The sequence below is a fragment of the Crinia signifera genome, chromosome 6 (assembly GCF_055691185.1).
Source record: "Crinia signifera chromosome 6, ASM5569118v1, whole genome shotgun sequence".
In the NCBI taxonomy this organism is placed as follows: domain Eukaryota; kingdom Metazoa; phylum Chordata; class Amphibia; order Anura; family Myobatrachidae; genus Crinia; species Crinia signifera.
Window position 1 is genome coordinate 257,225,080 of NC_139222.1, and position 23,872 is coordinate 257,248,951.

At 45.7% G+C, this 23,872-nt stretch overlaps 1 protein-coding gene across 2 annotated transcripts in view; it reads left to right on the forward strand.

Moving 5' to 3' along the window:
• LOC146009244 (alpha-2-macroglobulin-like protein 1) overlaps nt 1–23,872 on the forward strand; it is a 120,376-nt gene that overhangs the window by 21,996 nt on the left and 74,508 nt on the right. For both annotated transcript variants that reach the window (XM_083149408.1, XM_083149410.1), the window contains exons 9-12: nt 689–803; nt 4,167–4,276; nt 6,848–7,006; nt 13,466–13,693. In XM_083149408.1, coding sequence (XP_083005534.1) covers nt 689–803; nt 4,167–4,276; nt 6,848–7,006; nt 13,466–13,693 — 612 coding nt within the window. The remainder of the gene's footprint in view (nt 1–688; nt 804–4,166; nt 4,277–6,847; nt 7,007–13,465; nt 13,694–23,872) is intronic.

Sequence of the window (23,872 nt, forward strand, 5' to 3'; positions counted from 1 at the left end):
AATCGCAGCATATATTCATGCAGCCTACAGATTCCCCCAAACCCCGCCTGGTGAATGGTGGCTTGGCCGTCATCCGTTTGCAGCATGTGTTCGCACGCACTGGCTGCGAATGGGTGTTTTACATAAACTTCCATTCGCAGCCTCCGGGGTAACACCCACATCATTCGATGGTCACCGACCATGGAACGTGCACGCAGATCTAAGGTTGCTCAGAGGGAAGTGGGCGAGCAGCTGACATCTGGTGATGTCAGCTGCCTTCCCCCCGCACCCGCGTAATAGGCCCATTAGCATGAGAACGCCCGGCACAATGCAGGCGTGTCTGGACCGTTTGTGGGGAGGGCTGCTGCGGCTTCGTGTGACATTGAAACATGACAGCCCATAGACTGGCTATGCAGGAAGCTGTGCAGCCAGGGGGCTACCCATTTATGTGATTGCAAAATGTTGCAATCGCATTGCAGAGAGGGACCCGGCAGGTGCAGCAGCCTTTCCCTGTTCTGGGCAGCCGTCATGCATGCTAGCACTGTATACTTGCAAAACTACAACCCATACTGAATGAGGCCCGTTGTCACAGATATTTATGGTACAGAATTTTGCAGTGGAATAAAAACACAAAACTTACAGCATATTGAAAGTTGGACATTTGTTGTTTAATAAATTAATCCTGAAATTGTTCATCTCTCCCTCTCAGCTGGATGGGTCGGGATGTCACATCTTAGATGTTAAATCTGAGACTTTAAAATTAAATGACTCCAAGCTTGCAACAACGATAAGGGGAACAGCCTCCATTTTTGAAGAGGGAACAGGTAAGTTCATTATTAGAAATGAAATAAACCTGTCCTGTGACACTTGCCCATGAATGTAGTATAGTGTATGCAGGGGCGCCCACAGTTCGGCCAGGCCCCAGTAAAAATAGTGGTGGTAGTGGCAGTGCCTCCGGGAGGGGGTGTGGCCACGACCTCGTGAAAAAAAATATATATAGCGAGAGATAGAGAGATGATAGGCTGCCGCTGCAGCTGTCTCTCTCACCAGCTCAGCACACGCCAATGAGCATCGTATGCTGAGCTGGGGAGAGAAGTTGTGCTGTGGCAGCAGCCTGTCATCCAGGGCCAGACTGGGACCAGAAAGTGGCCCTGGCATTTTGAGCACACAGGCCCACCCGCAGCAGGTGGGACCCTTGCGCGGTGAAGCCGTGTGGAAAAAAGTTTGTGTGTCCTCATGGAAAGAAGGCATGGCATCACAAAAAGGAGGCATTACACTGCCCATTACACATTATGCCACACACCGTAATGCCCTTTCCACATAATGACGCTCACCGTAATGGCCATTACACATTATGCCGCACACCGTAAAGCCCACTACACATTAAGCGCACACCGTAATGCCCATTACACAAAATGCTGCACACCATGATGCCCAATACTCAATATGCTGCATACAGTTATGCCCATACTCCCTGCAGTGCACAAGCCCCTGGTTTACCTTTTAGCAAGTCTGTTCCTAGCATCCCCCGCTGATCGGTCAGTCCCTCGCAGCTGGTGGATGCTGTGCTGTCCTCTATGGGGAGTTTGCAGCTGGCGGCTAGCACTCCCCGGAGCTCCTGCACAGACCCAGGCTGCTTCACGGCCGCGCCGGGTGATTATGTCACCGGGGGCGCCGAGGCAGTTGAGCTCCGTACACTCTGGGTTATCGCTGCTGTCAGGCGGTCCCAGGAGCTTCTACACACACCCGGCAGCTTCCCGGCCTCGCCTGGCTATTACGTGACCGGGGGCTGCCGAGGCAGTGGAGCTCAGTGCACTCGTGTATGCGCACTGTCGCAGATGACAGTGCGTGCTGTGATGGGGCAATGTCTGGGTGGCTGGGTGCTGATGGGCTTGTCCAACAGCATTTGGGCTGCAAAAAATCGGCCCACAAAGCCATCGGCCCTTCTGGCATTTGCCAGAAGTGCCAGATGGCCAGTCCGGCCCTGCTGTCAACTCTCTCCCCACTGCCCGGCTCCCTGCAATGTAGGAATGTGGAGCTGAACCTGGGCCCCTCCAGCAAACCCGGGCCCAGGTAAAAAGTGCCCGTCCTCTCTCTCTCGACACCACTGACTGTATGCTTTAGATAGCAGCCACTACGGTTTCTCACTCAAAAATGGCAGAGGGCTTGCTTCAGAGCTAATGCCCCAATTCACAGATTGAGCGATTATTGTTTGACTGAGCATGATCATAGCGCGTATGCACGAGCTCAAACAGCATCAGAAATAGCAACAAGCACTCCGATCAGGGCAAAGGGACTGACGCTCACACCATTAATGTGAGAGGAGGAGCCGCCACCAAATAATAGTGATCAGCGGATGACAAGAGGAGGAGGGGCCAGCAGCCAAATCTGGACCCACTGACATCAGTAAGGAGTGGCCTCAAATTCCCCCCACATACAGAGTCAGGACTGGAGCAAGAAGGGACCATTGAATAACAGTTGGACTGGTGGTGGCGGTAAACTGGGGAAACACATCACACTTGGGGGCACACTTGAGAACAATTCAAGGTGCACTTGTGTGCCAAGGCTCAGTGGTTGAAAATGCGGTTCAAGAAGGTGCTAAATTAGAAGTAGAATGTGATTGGTTGCTATGGGCAACATCCCATCTTTAAAAGAACTCCCATCTTTACCCTCTAGTCCAACGGTTCTCAAACTGTGGGTCCCTGCCTCCTTAGCATGGGGTCGCGACTCCATGTTGCTGACCATCAGGCTGATGACTTTTCTAATCTCAGTCAGTGATTCAAGGAGTCTGAAAAATCTGTTGAATTGTCTGTTAGTTTATACTCCTCCCATCACTCTGTGCCTCCACAATGCTGCCATGTATGTGCTGTCTGCTGACTACACGTGTGATGTGATGGGTTATGGTATATTAGACTCCTCCCATCACTCTGTGCCTCCACAATGCTGCCATGTATGTGCTGACTGCTGACTACACGTGTGATGTGATGGGTTATGGCAGGGGTTCCCAAACTTTTTTGACTCACGGCACCCTGAAGCATCAGAATTTTTTTCGCGGCACCCCTAGGCTATAGGTTTCTCATTGAGAAATTCAGAAACAAATATTAAATTAAATAAATTGTATTTATATCTCATCCTTAGGATCAGTTATGTTGTAATGGACAAAATGTACTTCTGTTTGTCCATAATTTTACTATTATATTGGATATAAAGAACTTGAATTGGTCCTGGACCATCAACCCAGGGCACCCCTGCAAGTCCCCCAAGGCACCCCAGGGTGCCACGGCACACAGTTTGGGAAGCACTGGGTTATGGTATATTAGACTCCTCCCATCACTCTGTGCCTCCACAATGCTGTCATGTATGTGCTGTCTGCTGACTACACATGTGATATGATGTTTTATGGTATAATAGACTCCTGCCATCACTCTGTGCCTCCACAATGCCATACCTCCCAACAGTCCCGATAATCAGGGCCTGTCCCGCTGTCCCACCCGCCGCCAGCAGTGTCCCGCGGGCGTGGGAGGTTGCCACGGGAGATAATCACTACTACATGAGCGTCTATTCGCATCCGTAAATGTGGGCGAGGCCTCATTTGCATAAGCAGCACCCTCATTTGCATAGGCCACGCCCCTTTGTCGCGCGAATGTCCCTATTCTGAGACTTACAAAGTTGGGAAGTATGCAATGCTGCCATGTATGTGCTGTCTGCTGACTACACATGTGATGTGCTGACCTTCTGCAGTGACTTGTTGGGGTCCTGTCATTATTTTTATTGTTTGATGGGGTCCCAGAGCAAAAAAGTTTGAGGACCCCTGCTCTAGTCATAGAACTCCTCTGTAATATACAGTACATAGTAGGATATTATTGCATACATAAGGAGGCCTAGCATCATACTTTATGTACGTTACTGCCTCACTGAGGTCATGGGTTCGGTTTCCACCATGGCCCTAACTGTGGGGTTTGTTTATTCTCCTCATGCTTGCGTGGGTTTCCTCCGGGTACTCCTGTTCCCTCACACAATCCAAAATATACTGGTAGTTTTAATTGGCTCCAAACAAAATCAACCCTAACTTGAATGTGTGTGTGTTCTAATTTATTATATCATGCCTAGAACTCAGTATAATGATCATTGTTCTACCCTAATACATATTATGAACTGACTCTACCATATCATTACTCCTATTGTAGGAATTGAGTTATCAACAACCGGTCAAACATTTATTTCAACTGTCATCAGCAAGGTGTCGTTTGTTGATGCTGATAGTACCTACAAGAAAGGGATCCCATACAAAGGACAGGTGAGTTCTCTGCAGCTCTATCACCATACAATAATGTCTCCTTGTAATTTTTCTATTTGTTTAATGTCCTTTACACTCAAATTAAAGTGAACTTTACTTGGGATTACATGCTTACAAGCGCCACACGACTGGAGAAATGCCAATTTAATTTTTTTTTTTTAATTTTATGAGATTTATTTCTTAAAAATATACATAAAACAAATCAAATATAAAAACAATTTAATAAAAATGAATTCATAAATACATCAACTCCTCAAAGGGAAATATGCTAGTGATTAGTAGTATTTAATTTGATGGAGTGGTAACCGTGGTCTCCGCCTTCAAAATAGAATATAGATAAATTAAAAAGTCTCAAAATTGATCAATAATATTATTTTCCGTATTATTTGAACTTATGGAAGATTGATGTTATTATTGTGAGACAGTTCCATTAGGTCTCAAGGCTGAAGGAGATATGGATATAGTGACTACCCAGTGCTTAGTCAAACTCAACCGGTTGGTATGGAGAGCCTCAATGGCTATGAACAAACAGCAGCAATACCTTTCTTGATGACGTGGGTATGCAGAGAAATCCTGCGGCAACAGATATAGAGAGCATCTGGCACAGCTCCAGCTACACCCGCTCGGCAGTCAGCTTGCGCTGGCAGACCGCTGATGTTGATTCGGCAGCCAGTGCTTGGATACAGATACTCCGTGTGAAGCTGCAGGAATAGGCAGGTGGATCGCTGTACAAGTAGTATACAGCTGGTGAAGGCTGTGTTCCGCAAATTTGAAGGTGGCAGACAATCCGGGTTGGCAATATAGCAAGGGGTATGGACCCCCCAAAAAACTCTTGATGCGTTTCTCCGCTCTATAGGTATAGTGGTTTCATCAGAAGGAAGTGGATTTGGAACCAGAAGTGCCATATAATTAACAGTCGAATCTGCCAATCAAAGTAACAGGTTCACAAATTAATTAGTAAGTGCAGATGTGAGTTAACCCTTAATGAACTAAAGTAGATTAGATGGAGTGTATATAAACACATAATAGAAATTAGAAGTGGACAACATTACTAAAACAGTATCAATTGATAACACCAAAAATAATGGTGGTTGTTCAAATATGGTACAAATTTAAATACAGATATATAAATAAATGATATACAATTGAAAGGAACGGCATCTCTTGAAAAAAACACAATAATACTAAGGGATAAGTATGCCAAATTTAACAAGCTCTACACACAGAGCTATGGCTTAGCTGGTAGAGTGCTTGTCTCTTATCATCTAGCCAACCGCATCACTCCGCAGGTTCTAATCCTCCAGTGTCCCCTCTCAGATTTAAGTTTTGGTTTTATATGTTAAATTCAAATTTAGCAATTTGGGTTTCTTAGCCCCCTGCATTTACTTTTTATTAACTTATTACTATTAAATTCATCAATAAGTGACTTGTTTAGGAACTATATGTGTATACCTTAGATGGATTCTATATCAGAATATGAGATCTACAGTATATGGAAAAGATTTGATTTCTATAGCTGGCTGCACATTACTTATAGTATTCAATAGAGATATAGACAAGTGGATCACATCATTCCTACACCCAATCAATGATCCCCAGTAATGTGAAACCCATATAACAATGTGGATGTAGCCCTTTATCGATCTGGGTATAATAAATTAAGCATGATATACATGTGTAAATCAGTTGATGAGCATACAGTATATAAGGCTATGGAAGATGTTTCATTTAGTAGCCATCAGGAAAGGAAATGTTCCTACACAGCTACCAAAAAATATCCCCCTGTCCTAGCACATTAGATGCTCTCTCTTCCCTTGACTAAGCTACAGTCAGGGTTGGTTTGGCAATCAAAGACACAGCACAAGGAAGATTCCTGGTGGTCTGGCTTGTCACCGGGGGTTAATTGTGTCAGGAAGAGGGTAGAGCGTGACAGGCTGCTGATGTGGATTAGGGGGTATAAAGCTTGGCATGTCAGTGTAGGAGGGTTCAGGAGTAGAAGGTGGCAGGCTGGTGATGTGGGAGTGTAAGATAAACTCTTTTTGGAGATTTTTCTAGGGCCTGTTTAAATTCACAGTCCACCCATTACACCAGGGAAGGGCATTGTAGGGGAGTTAATATAAAGTCATAGACACAACTGCAGGAAAAGACACAAGGACGACTGTAAATGTGCCCAACTCGGGCTCTATGAGGAGGAATCCCACCTCTTCAACAGACTCCATGAGTGCTGCTTCTAGATTTCCCAGGCTGGTTTTCCCTCCCAGTCCACCCCTCGCGACATCACTGGTATATGCTATACCCCTACTCTCACCCTTAAAATTACTTATTCAGGTGTTAAATAACTAAAGAAATATATTAGCACTTACCACTACCATTACCACAATTACATTACTTGTGATTCTGTGAGGAGACCTGGAAAATGTTAACTGTTGGTAGCTCTCGAGGACTGGAGTTGGCTACCCCAGCTCTTATCCTCTTACATTTCCCCCCATGTAAATGAATATATACTGTATATAGAATGCATTGTCTGTGATGTCATGTGATTCTCATCATTTCTCAAATGTGTTATTTCAGATTAAAGTGGTGGATTCCGGTGATAGCCCTAGAGGAGGCATAACAGTCTATCTACAGAGCCTGGATGGTACAATAAACCAGACCTTACTGACAGATGAGAATGGTCTGGTCTCCTTTACACTAAACACTGCCAATTGGGAAAGTACTGTACATTTGAAGGTAGAAACAGATGATATATGTGTGTGCAGGTTGCCAAAGTACTCCACACACCCCCCCCCCCCCCAAAAAAAAAAGCCACAATACTCAAAAGAGAATAGTTCGTCAAGTGGCTTTGTACATTACATTGGGCCTGATTCAGAGTTGTTTGTTCAAGTGCATAAATCGCCATCTGGCATTTGCAGTGTCAGAGCCAGCAGGGTAGGAGGGGAGGGGGGGGGGGGGGGATGGATGGACCATTTGAGGTGCAGAGACCAAGAATTTTGTGGGAGTGGTCCAGGCGTGGCTGGACTGCTCATGGGGAGGGCTCGTGGGGACCTCTAGCATCTGCCTCCTCATCTGCTAAACACCCCCTGCTTATTCCAGTTCATTATAATTTTTTGGGCAGGCAGCTGACTTCACATGATGTCAGCACCCGCCCACCTTTTCGGCCATCTCCGTCCAAGATTAAAGTAAAAATAGTCTTACTTTTATCCACAAATGGAGGAAAAATCATTCAATGGTCACCTCGCATGCTAGCGAGGGGATTCAGGCGCTGGGTGCGGGAGTTTGGGCGGCCGGTGTTTACCTGTTCGCTAGGCTGCGAACATATGCAGCCTAGTGAACAGGTCTGAATTAGGCACATAATGCATATACACATACACTCAATCACTGTCCTTCTAACTGCCTGCCAAAGTAGTCTGGCTGGCCGGATCTCCTCTTCTTCTCCCTCAGGCAGTAGCCCTGGACTCAAGTAGCTCCACCCCCATTTACCCTTGGGTAGCTCCACCCCTATTTACGCACTGTAGCTCTGCCCCTTTAGTGTTATGTCCCATGCTGTCACAGGGGCTGCTGCTGCCTCTCAGGTAGGTGTGACAGGTGCAGCATCAGCCAGGAACAACAGGACAGCAGCAGAGGATGCAGAGCAGGGAGAGCGCCTCTCCTACCCGGCGCCTCATTGCACTGCATCCTCTGCTGAGCGGTTAGCGGTAGCGGTAAGCCCTGCTTAACTGCAAATTAGATTTCAATTAGAACGCACTAAACCAAATCTAACTCTCTGCACATGATACATTTTCCCCATTTGCAACCCATGGCAAGGCTGCAAATTAATTCCAGGGGCACCCAAAGAAGACAGGGGTAGATTAATGAAGCAGTGATAAGGGAGGAGCAGTGATAAAGGCCCTTATTCTGTTTCGTGCGGTACGGCCCGCGTGCGGCCGTACCGCCGATGTTTTTACTCTGCACATGCGCAGAGGTCAATCTGCGCATGTGCAGCCCCCTTCGCCGCAGACGTATTTCGTCCGCCGCAAAGGGGGCGTATAGGGGCGTGAGAGGCTTCATGCCCTCATTTCCCTATGTGTACGCCCCGCGTTTCATGGGCGTTCCCATGCAAACGCGGGGCGTATGCATGGTAATGAGGGCATGACGCAACTCATGGGGGCGGAAAGCTGACGTCGCCGGATGTCAGCTTTCAGCCCCCATACAAGCTACCACACGGACGATTGTCCGTGTGGTCTCAGCTTGCGGGAGCTGCCGGGGCGTGCGGACCTGCCTTCGATGGTCGACGACCATCGAATGCAGGGGGCAGCTCCCACCATGGTGGAGGCGTACGCCTCCACCATTTTTATGCGGATCGCCAGCCGTCCGTGTACGGACGGCCGTGGCGATCCGTAGGGTGGGCGGGGATTGGTTTGTGCGGCCGGAGCCCCGTGTGCGGCTCTGGCCGCACCAACCAGAATAAGGGCCAAAGTGTGGTAAATTAAGAGAGAGCAAATTCAGATTAAAACTGATATTCTAATTTTTTATTATTATAATTGACCATAGAATTCATTCATCAACATTTTTAAATCATACATTTATATAAAACATGATATATTTGCAATTCATAAATAGCCTAACGATCCACATTAGCCCAATTATGCAATAAAAATATTATGATGACAAATTAATTCAGGCCCTTTGGTTGCAGTCCTGTGCAAGTTGAAAGAGACAATTATATGCTACAAGGTATACGTTCTGTGTGAGCAGAAGACTTGGGTGGACAGTAGGCAGGCGGCAATTAATATTTTCTTTCACCCTGCTCTGTATTGTCACGCCACACGTAGCAGGGGGGGGCAGCGGGTGGCTGTAATGTATGCTCCGTGAGGAGCAGGGGAAGGGAGCTGGACCAGGTCCATGAGTAACGCGTGTGGAGAAGGGGGGGAGCTGGGGAGCGGCGGTATAAAGCTCCATAGTGAGCGGGGGGCAGCGGGGGGGTGATCCGGGCTGAAAGTGGCTAATCTTTCAGCCCAGCGCAGGGACAAACGCAGGATTTTCAGAAGGGGGTTTCCAGAGGGGCGGAGCAAAGCACGGAGATGGACACTTTGGTGACCCAGTATATGCCGGGTCAGTTAAAGTATTATAGATAGACCAAATGTATATAAACAACAATAATAATAATAATAAAAAAAAAAATATATATATATATATATATATACATACATACAGGGGCAGCAACAGCAGTGTAGGGCCCTGGGCATAACAAGCACTAGGGGTGGGGTAAGCTTTGATGTCCCACAGGTGGTAGGGGTATTATATCAACTGCTAAGCATGTAGGGCCTGGATCAGTAATTTCCACTAATTACCCCTTTACTGCACAGATGGTAGGAGAAGAGGTGGGAGAAGGGGGCATTGGGCTGAATGAAGGGCCCATGATACATACAGTAACTTCCAGGGTGGAAGAGGATGTTTAATATGCAGAGGAGGGGTGTATAGTGGAGTGGGCTTATTATTCATAATTTTCTGGTGGGAGGACAGCTTGCTTGACTGCAGATATCTCCAGTTCCCAGAAATAGATTTCTTAGATTTAATGGAATTAAAATCTAGAGAATCCCACCTACCAAATGGTACTGGGGACTGGGGGATCAGAGTTCAGGAGGCAGAGCAATCTGCCAACGAGTATATAAAACTACATACCAGGTGTGTGGGGTTGGAGCAGTAACCAGCTGCTGGAAGGCTGATATCTCTGGTTCTGGGAACAGTAAAGACAAGCTACTAGTGTCCATCAAATGGGGAGAGTCCCAGCTTTTGGGATATATCTTCAGAAAAACACTAAAGGCGGGATTTACTAACGGGAAAATGCGGTAAAACGGGGGTTTTACCGCAATTTCCTATGTACGATTACCCATCTGCCCCGTCTCCGCCTGGCAGGGTATCGCCACCCTCTGGGTGGTGATACCCTATAGAAGCCTATGGGCTTCTATCGCCGCCCCCCAATCCACCGTCCGCGCCCCCCCCCCTCCCGTCCTCCATTGATCTCCTCCTCCCCCAGCAGGTGTCACAGCCAGGAGGACATCCGGCTGCAGGGGGGAGGAGGAGACACAGGGGGACGCTGACAGCCGCCGGGATGTGACAGAGACCCCCGCACACCACTTTACAGGTATCGCGGGGGTCTCTGTCACCGCAACCCGATGCTAGCCGCATATGTTAGTACATACAGTATGCGGTAGCATCGCGGCGGCTGGCAGGCGAGGGGCGGCAATGTATATTAATACATCCCGCCCACAGTCAGACAGAACCTGAAATATCTGACTGGGAAGAGCAATTAACAGGCTTGGATGGGGGCCACTAATTTGAAGTCAGATATCTCCGGTCCCCAAGGGCTGATTTTTAAAATTCTTGTACCCATGGGCCCTTAGACTCCTGGGGGGGGGGGGGTTTCTGGGTACTCAGACCCCCCCCTGCATGCGCTACTGCAGCGGAGGGTACACACCGACCGATGATGGATGAAAGAGCACCCATCATCGCTAGACATGCTGGTAAAACCAGCCGACGTGGGACCTCGTTAGCGATGATGCGGGGGTGCACATCATCGCTAATCTGTCGTCTTTAGGAAATACACACTAGACGATTTTCAGATGAAAATAGGCAAGTGTATATGGGCTATTAGGCTTCCTCAAGTTGGAGGTGTTCTATCAATATCTGACCATAGCAGGTCAGACTGTCTTAACATACCCTGGCATTTATTTCCAAAGCTATACAGCTGTATCAAGTGGAGGCGATCTGGAGACAGTTCATTATCATCTCTTTACTTAATAATATACTGAACAAATCATTATTAAGAACCTTGGCTCCGTTCATATTTATAGGCAAAAGTTTAACATCTGGTCGCAAATCGTAATATTCTGCTCACACAGAACGTATACCTTGTAGAACAGTGGTTCCCAACCTTTTTTGTCTCCCGTACCCCTTGATTAGGCTTTTCATTTATGAGTACCTCCTCATGAAATTTTTAGGGGGCGTGGCCTAAAAAGGGGTGTGGCATAACAGGGGCAAGTCATACTGGCAATGACGAGAAAAAAAAAGTGCAACCACAATATAAGCTCAGCCCATTCTGCAGACAGCATATAAAATAACAGAACCTTGTCAAATCTCTATTACTGAAGCAACAGACATTCCAACAGATCACGTTAGCCTTCCAATAGTGCCAGATACACATATGCCCCCAAAAGTGCCAGATACACATATGCTCCAATGGTGCCAGGGATGCCCCCACATTGCCAGAAACGGGAATGCCACCACGGTGCCAGGTATGACCCCATGGTACTGGGTATGCGCCCACAGTGCCAACAATGCCCCTACAGTGCCAGCAACAAGTATGCCCCCATAGTGCCAGCAACAAGTATGCCCCACAGTGCCAGCAATGCCCCACAGTGCCAGCAACAAGTATGCCCCACAGTGCCAGCAACAAGTATGCCCCACAGTGCCAGCAATGCCCCACAGTGCCAGCAACAAGTATGCCCCACAGTGCCAGCAACAAGTATGCCCCACAGTGCCAGCAATGCCCCACAGTGCCAGCAATGCCCCAGTGCCAGCAACAAGTATGCCCCACAGTGCCAGCAACAAGTATGCCCCACAGTGCCAGCAACAAGTATGCCCCACAGTGCCAGCAATGCCCCAGTGCCAGCAACAAGTATGCCCCACAGTGCCAGCAACAAGTATGCCCCACAGTGCCAGCAATGCCCCACAGTGCCAGCAATGCCCCAGTGCCAGCAACAAGTATGCCCCACAGTGCCAGCAACAAGTATGCCCCACAGTGCCAGCAACAAGTATGCCCCACAGTGCCAGCAATGCCCCAGTGCCAGCAACAAGTATGCCCCATAGTGCCAGCAATGCCCCACAGTGCCAGCAATGCCCCACAGTGCCAGCAACAAGTATGCCCCACAGTGCCAGCAACAAGTATGCCCCACAGTGCCAGCAATGCCCCACAGTGCCAGCAACAAGTATGCCCCACAGTGCCAGCAATGCTCCACAGTGCCAGCAATGCCCCACAGTGCCAGTAACAAGTATGCCCCCATAGTATTTCCAAGCAGCAGCACACTTACTATTGACGCTGCTGCTGGGAGAGGACAGTCCAGTGTCCCCCTGCCGTGTAGCTGCCACCGCTGCTTCTCTCAGGGAAGGAGAGTACAGCACACTGCGTATCTCTCTTTCCCTTCACTGTGACTGGGCTGCCCGCCAATCAAAGTTCGCGGGCAGGCTCCTGATTGGCTGCCGGCCCGCAAGCTCTGATTGATTGGTAGACGGGTGGCCAGTCACAGGGAAGCACACTGAGGGGTAGGAGAGATGTGCAATGCACTCTCCTCCCCTCCAGCAACCTGTCTGACTGCCGCGGCCGCCATTACAGGCCGGGCCATCGCGTACCCCCGAGCGGGTGGACGCGTACCCCCAGGGGTACGCGTACCACAGGTTGGGAGCCGCTGTTGTAGAATATAATTGTTTCTTTCAACTTGCACAGGACAGCAACTGAAGGGCCTGAATTAATTTGTCATTAGCATATTTTCATTGCATAATTGGGCTAATGTGGATCGTTAGCTAATCATGAATTGCAAATGTATCATGTTTTATATAAATGTATGATTTGAAAATGTTGATTAAGGAATTCTAAGGTCAATAATAATAATAAAAAATTAGAATATCAGTTTTAATCTGAATTCTCGCTCTCTTAATTTACCACCATTTATTTTATTGAGTAATTATCCAAATTGCTTATGAGAGCAGCAAATCCATAAAATTTGAGGATAAATAGTTTTTTTACTTGTGGTGATACCGTACATATTGGAATATTTGCGCCTAATTTTCCGTTGCTTTTTACTGAAGTGATAAAGTGCCTGGTACTTTATCACCGGCCAATCAGCTCCTAACTGTCCCCTTTCAAACCCAGCTTGTAACTTAACAGTCAGGAGCTGATTGGCCGGGGATAAAGTACCAGACATTTTATCACTTCTCCTCCCTTATCACTGCTTCATACAACTACCCCTCAGTTTGAGAACCACTTTTCCTTGTTTTTATAAGAGGTATAGAAAAAAATAAGCATTTAGGTGACCTGATTTATAGTCGTCTTTAGTTGTATGATTGTATTTGATTTCATTACTTACCAACTTATTAATATGTTTAGCTTTTGTTTCAATCTCACCTATTTACAAATGTGTCTTTATTCCAAAGGCAAGTACAAACCTAGAGCCTCGTATATATGTATCCAACTTCTATACTGGTGATTACGGGTTGGCAACTTTGTCTCTCGCACCCTTCTACTCTCGCAATAAGAACTTCTTGAAACTGCACTCTCTGGATAGAGTTCTCCCATGTGAGGGACAGCAAGAGGTCCAGGCGGAATATATCATTAAACACACAGAGCTGCAGGAGGCCAAGCACTTAGATCTACATTACCTGGTAAGTGATTTGTTGCAATCAATCTGTAATAAAATACAAATAAAGAGATATAGTCGGTGGAGATAATGTACCAACCAATCAGCTCTTCATTGCCACTTTGGAAACACAGCATGTAACATGGCAGTTACTAAAGGGGCTGATTGGCAGGTACTCTACTTTATCACTCCAAGGCTTAGTACATCTCCCTCTATGGGCCTGATTCTGTGCTGGATACAGTGGCGATGTTCTATTCTGCACATGTGTTGTACTCCACTATATACAGTATATTGAGCTTCCAAACCCAGGCTTACGGGAAGAGCCTGGGCAGCGTCTGAGCACTCACTCAGACGCTGCTTGGCTGGTCCCGTCCTCGGCCGCCGCACCACTCTGCTATCACCCGCCACCGCTCTGCTCCTACTGCCCACCCCACTGTTCACCGGCCACCGGATACGGCGCAACTTTCTGGCCACTGCACCCCCTACTGCACCTATCTGGTGCTGGGCCAACCACCGGCCACCTCATCTGCAGCACCTCTCCAGCCACTGCACAGTCCGCCGCACCTTTTTGGTGCTGGACCAACCACCGGCCTCCTCATCTGCAGCACCTCTCTGGCCACTGCACAGTCTGCCGCACCTCTCCACCACTGCACCGACTACCGGCCATGCATGTCAGTAAACATGCGGCACGGACGATTTGGTGGGTGTGCAATTCTTTTAAATGAATTCATAGATATTAGGGTAGCTCAATCCTGGGTATCCCAGGATTGAGCATTTTTCAATTCCAAATCCCAGGATTGAAAAAATGCCCTGGGATTGGCCAACCTAGTCCTGGCTACATGAGTGAGGAGGCAGATCTCCAATGGCATGTGCTGTCAGATAGTTTACAGGAGAGAGCCAGGCTGACAAGAGTGACAGAGATCAGATATCCTCAGCAGAGATTTAGAGAGAGCGGACCCTGATAAGGATATAGAGGCACAGAACAGTTCTATGGGAGAGCGGATCCTGATTAGATTACAGAGGCACTGGACAGGTCTGTGAGAGAGTGGATCCTGATCAATATATAGAGGCACAGGCAGGGGCGGATTAAGCCTTCGTCACTTTAGACAGGAGGGCCCCCTCCCACTTGTCATTACTGGCCGCAAAATTCAAAGGAGAATATTACACTGTCAAAACACAGAGTAAAGGCAGTATAAACTTGGTCAATGGGTAACTGCAGGGGGGGGGGGGATTAAGATATATAGGATACACTACAGGATACACTGTAGTGTATCCTGACTCTTGTACTGTGAGGACGTCTATGCTGACCTGTCTTGAGAAAGGCCACCTGGTGGCCGAAACGTAGACCTACTATTCCTGAATAATGGTATTGTACCCTGAATAAACCTTTCATAACTTTTGGTGAGTGCCCTTATTGGAATATCCAACCTTGCTATAAATTGGGACACATTGTGTCGCCTTAAAGGACACCACTGCTTTTTTCATTGTTGGCTGGGAGTGCGGAACTACAAAAACTATATATATATATATATATATATATATATATATATATATATATATATATATATATATATATATATATATATATTCGAGATTCCGCACTCCCAGCCAGCTTTGAAAAAATGTGGGGTGCTCCTTTAAGGCGACACAGATGTGTCCCAAATATAGAGCAGGGTAGGATTGTTTAGATCCAATAAGGGCACTCACCAGCGTCTCATCATGTAGAATTTATTGGTACATTACCAGTCACAGAAAGGATGTAGGTCTACGTTTCGGCCACCAGGTGGCCTTTCTCAAGACACACAACAATTGACGTCTTCACAGCATGAGGGTCAGGATACACTGACACTGTTTCCCCTTGTTCCTTATAAAGCACAGGTCTCTGATTACATCTAGCTCAGCTGTGTTCAGCTGGTACGGGTGCCTGAGTGTCTCACCACTAGGCGCCCCATGTGACTGCAGCGTGCCTTCTGATAGGCTAATAGCGGCAGTTAATCTCAAAAACAAAATGGCCGTGCGTTCCAGACGCTGTCTGGTGCGTTCCAGACGCTTATTCGTGGTCTGGGGATACTCCATGCGGGCGCAGGTGCCAGTATGCACCTACCTAGATAGCGCTGGGCATCTATTCAAAGGATACAGTATGAAACAAATATGTGTAAGGCGCACTCAAGCCCAGAAACGGAGCCAGACTGCTCACCATGCACAGTAAAAAAATGGCTGTGCGTGTCAGCTGCCGATTTTGCGTTCCAGCAGTTTAGGGCAATTTCAGTAGTGTCTTATATATAAGGAAATCTGGGGGACAGTATCAGTTAACAGTTCCCTGGAATATACAGTGATATTAAATAAATTTTATCATGACATTATTTATAAAAAAACGTCTTTGTAAAAAAGACTAAAAATGAGGATACAGTTGATAAGGAACTTGTCTATTATATGTCAAAAATAGGAGGGGGAAATTACATGAATTCTCTATCTACTATATGGTGCAATTCATTCGTTTAAGTGCTTGTCAAGAGGAGTTAATTCACTCAGTTGCTCTCGCCTGAGTGCAACATATCTCAAACTTGAATATGTGCAGAAAACTATTTCATATATATATGCACTTATATATCATTGAAAATTATATAATAATAAATCAATACTTTGGGATAATTAAGCAAGGTAGGGGGGATGTACTGATGGTCCGTACCACCCTCTTCAGCTCCACACCATTGATCACCACAGGGTTAGATTTTCAAAAAATTATGTAAATCAAAGAAAACAATTGAGTGGGTTGTTTTCGTTTAAGCCCCTTGGGGCTACTGTATCAAGATCGAAGATCCATCGAGCTTCTAGTTGTTTTAGGGTCTTAATCCTGTCACCACCTCTTGGGGGTGCAGGGACGTGGTCGATGAGCATAGACTTGATTGTTGCCACCTGGTGTCCAAATTCCATGCAATGTTTGGCAACCGGTTTATCTGTTGCACCAGTTTCAAGGGCAAGCCGGATGGTGTAGCGGTGGTTTGCCATCCGCTCTCGGAAGGGTCTTGTCGTCATCCCCACATAGTATGAGCCGCATGGGCATACCAAAATATAGATTATGAATGCTGACATGCAGGTTAGCCGATGTTTAATTTTGTAGCGTTTCCCACTATGCGGGTGTGCCACTGTGTCTCCTGCCAGCATTGCATTGCATGTAGTGCACCCCTTGCAGCGCACACATCCCGGCTTGGCCGAACGTAGCCATTGTGTGCCCTTTGCTGTGGGTTTCATAGTTGGGCGCATGAGAATCTGTTGGATGTTTGCATTTTTGCGGTATGCCATCATCGGAGGGGGGTAATTGCGCAGTTTGAGTGACGTATCGCTTTCGAGTAACGGCCAATACTTATCGTAGACCGCCTTGGCCTCATATGCTGTGTGGTCGAAAGTGTTGACATGTACCAATCTGCCATCCTTACCCTGTATTTCTTTGGGGTTAAGGTGGCGAGCTCTAGCTTTGGTGAGACATCTCTCGATAATCTGTGGTGAGTACCCACGTTGTAAAAAGCGTTCTTTCATCTCTGCAAGTTGCCCTGCGGCCAGTTCCATTGAGGAATTGGTGCGCAGTACCCTCAGGAACTGAGAAATAGGCAGGCTCTCCTTGAGTTGGACTGGGTGCTGGCTTCTTGCTTGCAGTAGGGTATTCCTATCAGTTGTCTTACGGTATAGCGTAAAGCCCAGTTTATTCCCATCTTTAAAGATCGCCACGTCAAGGAATGTGATGGTATGGTGGTCAATGGTGTGGGTGAAGCGGATAGGCTCTGGTACTAGGTTAAGACCCTGTATCATCCCCAAAAAAGTCTCTCTTGTTCCTGACCAAATCAAAAAAATATCGTCTATGAAACGAAAATAACATAGTAATTTATCGCCGTGCGGCGAAACAATATACTTCTTTTCATAGTTGGCCATATACAAGTTGGCGTATGCGGGCGCCAGGTTCGACCCCATGGCGGTGCCGTTCACTTGTAAGAAGTGTTCGGCACCGTACATGAAGTGGTTCTTTGTGAGAACTAGTTCTGTTAACAACATAATGAATTCAATGGGAGGCTGCGTATGCTGGCTAGCCACCAAGTGTTCCCTTATGGCCCGCATCCCATCACTGTGGGGTATCACTGTATAAAGTGATTGTACATCAAGAGTGGCCAACCATGTTTCCGTATCTGGGAGCTGAACACTGCGGATTTTATCCAAAAAATCCGGTGTGTCCCTGATATAGCTAGGTGTCCCATGGACAAGCGGCTGCAGAAACCGATCAACATAAATGGCTAATGGTTGCAACAGTGACCCCCGGGCCGATATAATCGGTCGACCGGGGGGACTGTCCAATCGTTTACACCTAGCTATATCAGGGGCACACCGGATTTTTTGGATAAAATCCGCAGTGTTCAGCTCCCAGATACGGAAACATGGTTGGCCACTCTTGATGTACAATCACTTTATACAGTGATACCCCACAGTGATGGGATGCGGGCCATAAGGGAACACTTGGTGGCTAGCCAGCATACGCAGCCTCCCATTGAATTCATTATGTTGTTAACAGAACTAGTTCTCACAAAGAACCACTTCATGTACGGTGCCGAACACTTCTTACAAGTGAACGGCACCGCCATGGGGTCGAACCTGGCGCCCGCATACGCCAACTTGTATATGGCCAACTATGAAAAGAAGTATATTGTTTCGCCGCACGGCGATAAATTACTATGTTATTTTCGTTTCATAGACGATATTTTTTTGATTTGGTCAGGAACAAGAGAGACTTTTTTGGGGATGATACAGGGTCTTAACCTAGTACCAGAGCCTATCCGCTTCACCCACACCATTGACCACCATACCATCACATTCCTTGACGTGGCGATCTTTAAAGATGGGAATAAACTGGGCTTTACGCTATACCGTAAGACAACTGATAGGAATACCCTACTGCAAGCAAGAAGCCAGCACCCAGTCCAACTCAAGGAGAGCCTGCCTATTTCTCAGTTCCTGAGGGTACTGCGCACCAATTCCTCAATGGAACTGGCCACAGGGCAACTTGCAGAGATGAAAGAACGCTTTTTACAACGTGGGTACTCACCACAGATTATCGAGAGATGTCTCACCAAAGCTAGAGCTCGCCACCTTAACCCCAAAGAAATACAGGGTAAGGATGGCAGATTGGTACATGTCAACACTTTCGACCACACAGCATATGAGGCCAAGGCGGTCTACGATAAGTATTGGCCGTTACTCGAAAGCGATACGTCACTCAAACTGCGCAATTACCCCCCTCCGATGATGGCATACCGCAAAAATGCAAACATCCAACAGATTCTCATGCGCCCAACTATGAAACCCACAGCAAAGGGCACACAATGGCTACGTTCGGCCAAGCCGGGATGTGTGCGCTGCAAGGGGTGCACTACATGCAATGCAATGCTGGCAGGAGACACAGTGGCACACCCGCATAGTGGGAAACGCTACAAAATTAAACATCGGCTAACCTGCATGTCAGCATTCATAATCTATATTTTGGTATGCCCATGCGGCTCATACTATGTGGGGATGACGACAAGACCCTTCCGAGAGCGGATGGCAAACCACCGCTACACCATCCGGCTTGCCCTTGAAACTGGTGCAACAGATAAACCGGTTGCCAAACATTGCATGGAATTTGGACACCAGGTGGCAACAATCAAGTCTATGCTCATCGACCACGTCCCTGCACCCCCAAGAGGTGGTGACAGGATTAAGACCCTAAAACAACTAGAAGCTCGATGGATCTTCGATCTTGATACAGTAGCCCCAAGGGGCTTAAACGAAAACAACCCACTCAATTGTTTTCTTTGATTTACATAATTTTTTGAAAATCTAACCCTGTGGTGATCAATGGTGTGGAGCTGAAGAGGGTGGTACGGACCATCAGTACATCCCCCCTACCTTGCTTAATTATCCCTAAGTATTGATTTATTATTATATAATTTTCAATGATATATAAGTGCATATATATATGAAATAGTTTTCTGCACATATTCAAGTTTGAGATATGTTGCACTCAGGCGAGAGCAACTGAGTGAATTAACTCCTCTTGACAAGCACTTAAACGAATGAATTGCACCATATAGTAGATAGAGAATTCATGTAATTTCCCCCTCCTATTTTTGACATATAATAGACAAGTTCCTTATCAACTGTATCCTCATTTTTAGTCTTTTTTACAAAGACGTTTTTTTATAAATAATGTCATGATAAAATTTATTTAATATCACTGTATATTCCAGGGAACTGTTAACTGATACTGTCCCCCAGATTTCCTTATATATAAGACACTACTGAAATTGCCCTAAACTGCTGGAACGCAAAATCGGCAGCTGACACGCACAGCCATTTTTTTACTGTGCATGGTGAGCAGTCTGGCTCCGTTTCTGGGCTTGAGTGCGCCTTACACATATTTGTTTCATACTGTATCCTTTGAATAGATGCCCAGCGCTATCTAGGTAGGTGCATACTGGCACCTGCGCCCGCATGGAGTATCCCCAGACCACGAATAAGCGTCTGGAACGCACCAGACAGCGTCTGGAACGCACGGCCATTTTGTTTTTGAGATTAACTGCCGCTATTAGCCTATCAGAAGGCACGCTGCAGTCACATGGGGCGCCTAGTGGTGAGACACTCAGGCACCCGTACCAGCTGAACACAGCTGAGCTAGATGTAATCAGAGACCTGTGCTTTATAAGGAACAAGGGGAAACAGTGTCAGTGTATCCTGACCCTCATGCTGTGAAGACGTCAATTGTTGTGTGTCTTGAGAAAGGCCACCTGGTGGCCGAAACGTAGACCTACATCCTTTCTGTGACTGGTAATGTACCAATAAATTCTACATGATGAGACGCTGGTGAGTGCCCTTATTGGATCTAAACAATCCTACCCTGCTCTATATATATATATATATATATATATATATATATATATATATATATATATATATATATATATATATATATATATATATATATATATATATATATATATATATATATATATATATATATATATATATATATATATATATATATATATATATAAAACCAAATGCCCGGCACAGCCTCCTTGTATGTGATAGTCCTGGGTGCCTGCACTATAGATGCATGTATAATCCCAGTGTTGGCACGGCACTCCAAATATGCACGATGACAGTGGGTAAAGAAATCACTTTATTAGCTGCAGCTGTAAAATTGTTACACTATTTTGATGTGATTTCCTATGGTCCTGACGAAGGGTTAATACCCGAAACGGCGTAGACCGTGGAAGTAATAAACTTCACCTGATTGTTTCACCTAAAGACCTGGAGTGACGCCTTCTTTTGCCGTGAGTGCCGCCCTACCTGCTGTATTATATATATATATATATATATATATATATATATATATATATATATACTTGTTTAGAAATAAAGCTGCGTCACTCCAGGGGTCTTATCCAACGAGATTTTAGTGTTTCAAATAGTATACATATTACAGATACATGTACAGGGTCGACGTTTCGGTGCCTACTGACACCTTGCTCACGACCACATGCATCCAAAGAAATACAAACATGAATCATGTTTGTATTTCTTTGGATGCATGTGGTCGTGAGCAAGGTGTCATATTATACATATATATATATATATATATATATATATATATATATATACATACATATATATATATATATATATATATATACATACATATACATATATATATATATATATATATATATATATATATATATATATATATATATATATAGGCAAGAATGAGAAAGCACTCCCCCGGACTCCTCAGGTAAAGAAACAGGCCAAACACACTGGATGGTGCTATCCTTTGGAGCAAGCAACACTTTGAAGAAATTATTAGATGACTGTGCAAGGTCCAAAATCAATACTCAATACATCCCTGCAGGTGAACAGAAAAGACCAGCACCAGTCCATATCATGATTTTCAAATATGTAGATTTATTGTACAAAACAGGACATCTCAATGCTCAATATTCCGCATAATGAAATGACACCCAACAGTCAAATACTTATCACTTAGTAGTCCTCATTTAGATCCTCGACGGCCGTTTCGGTGCCCACAGCACCTTTGTCAAGAGGGGTATCAACCTACTAACAGCTTAGAGATGCCTTACATAGGGCCTCACCAAGCCAACTCACCTGATGCAATGATTGCTGATTAACGGCAGCCAAGTCCCACGCTCAGCCGCCCGTCCACACTCGCTCCCTGCTTGGTGACGTCATACCGAAAGTAACTCGCGGCAGACGGAACCAAAGCTTCAGAGCAATGAGAGAGGGATAGAGACGTGGTTCCAGGGTGCCGGAAACTGTCATCACAACAGTGTTCACATTGCTATGGTTACCCGATGCCACAGCAGTCACTATGTGCATATAGGCTGTAATCCACAACATTACACGCGCAGTGCATATGCATATATCAATAAATAAAGTGCCAATTCTGCATCTGAATCCTGCATATATGTGCTATAACAATAAAGTGCAAAGTAGTGCATTACAATCATTAACAATGACCGTAACAGTAATAAGAAAGAAATTATATATACATGAAATAAAGATCTAATGCCAAATAGACGCTGAACAGTGCAACAGCCGCTGCACTACAAAAATAATCAATGGATAGTGTAGTAAATACCACACATGGCCTAATAAACAATAGGCTCTATTCTATAAGCTGTGGCAAACCACAATATCCATTTGAGCATTATATCAATTTGATAAAGACATAAAAAGGAAAACAAACATACAAACAGACAGACAAACATCGATGCAGTGTAATTTACTTATCAAAGATATGAAACTTAACGCAGCAGTATTAGATAAACGGTACCATGGTAAATTCCTCATTAAGCCCGTTTGGCTGCATGGCACTTAATTCATATATCCATAAGTTCTCCTTCCTCAATAAACATTTGTGCCTATCCCCTCCATGTCTCATAGGGGGCACATGATCTATAGGCATGAAGAGAAAGTCTTTGATGGAATGTCCTGCCTGGACGAAGTGTCTTGCTACTGGCGGGGTGGTTGACTCTATTTTACTGTACGCCTTGTTAATGGACGACCGGTGCATACCAATCCGCTCCTTGAGCATGCGGATGGTCTTCCCAATGTAGATTTTGTTACAGGGACATCTAATTAAATAAACCACATATTTTGATTCACAGTTCATGCGGTGTTTGACTGAGTATTCCTTGCCTGTATTGGGGTGTAAGAACTTATCTGCCTTCAGTATGTGCTGGCAGTTTACACAACCCGAGCATTTGAAAGAGCCAGGTTGTTTAACAAGCCAATGTGCAGGTTGGTTGACTTTCGGACTTACATCGGAGAATGTGAGCTTTTGCTTAAGATTTTGACTCCGTCTGTAGCAAAAGAGTGGCGGTGTCCGGCAAGTTGTTCCCAAAATTGGGTCAGTGCTTAATATACTGTATGACAGTGTCTCATTATCGATGCTTTTATGGACTTTGAAGCCACTGAATAAGTGCTGGCAAAGTGCAACCTCTCACCACCCTCTTCTTTCTGCTTGGGGGTCAACAACTCTTCCATGCTCAATTGTAAGCACCTGTTTTTAGCTTCAAACACCTCTTTGGGGTCATATAACCGATCAATGAACCCCTGGCACATATCATCAAGGACCTGATGCAGGTCTTCAGCGCACGATGTAATGCGCACTGCGCGTAGCAACTGAGAATATGGTAACCCTCTTTTGAGGGGCTGTGGGTGAAAACTGGTCGCCAATAACAAGGTATTTTTATCAGTTGACTTTTTGTACAGTGAAGTTTTAAATGAGCCCGCAGTTATTTCAATACGTACATCCAGATACTGTATGCTGCTGCTGCTATGGTTGCAAGTAAACCTAATGTTTCCTGGAATCGAATTCAGGTAAAACACAAATTCCTTGAGCATATCCTCAGTGCCAGTCCAAACAAAAAAACAAATCATCTATGTATCTAACATAACAATTAATGAATTTTGAATATTTCAAAAAAGACATAATGTGAAGTTTTTCAAATTGATACATAAACAAATTGGCGTACGATGGGGCCATGTTTGACCCCATCGCTGTCCCACGACGCTGCAGAAAAAAAGAATTATTAAATAAAAAACAATTCTTGTTCAAAACCAATTCCATTAACAAAATAAAAAATTCATTGGGTGG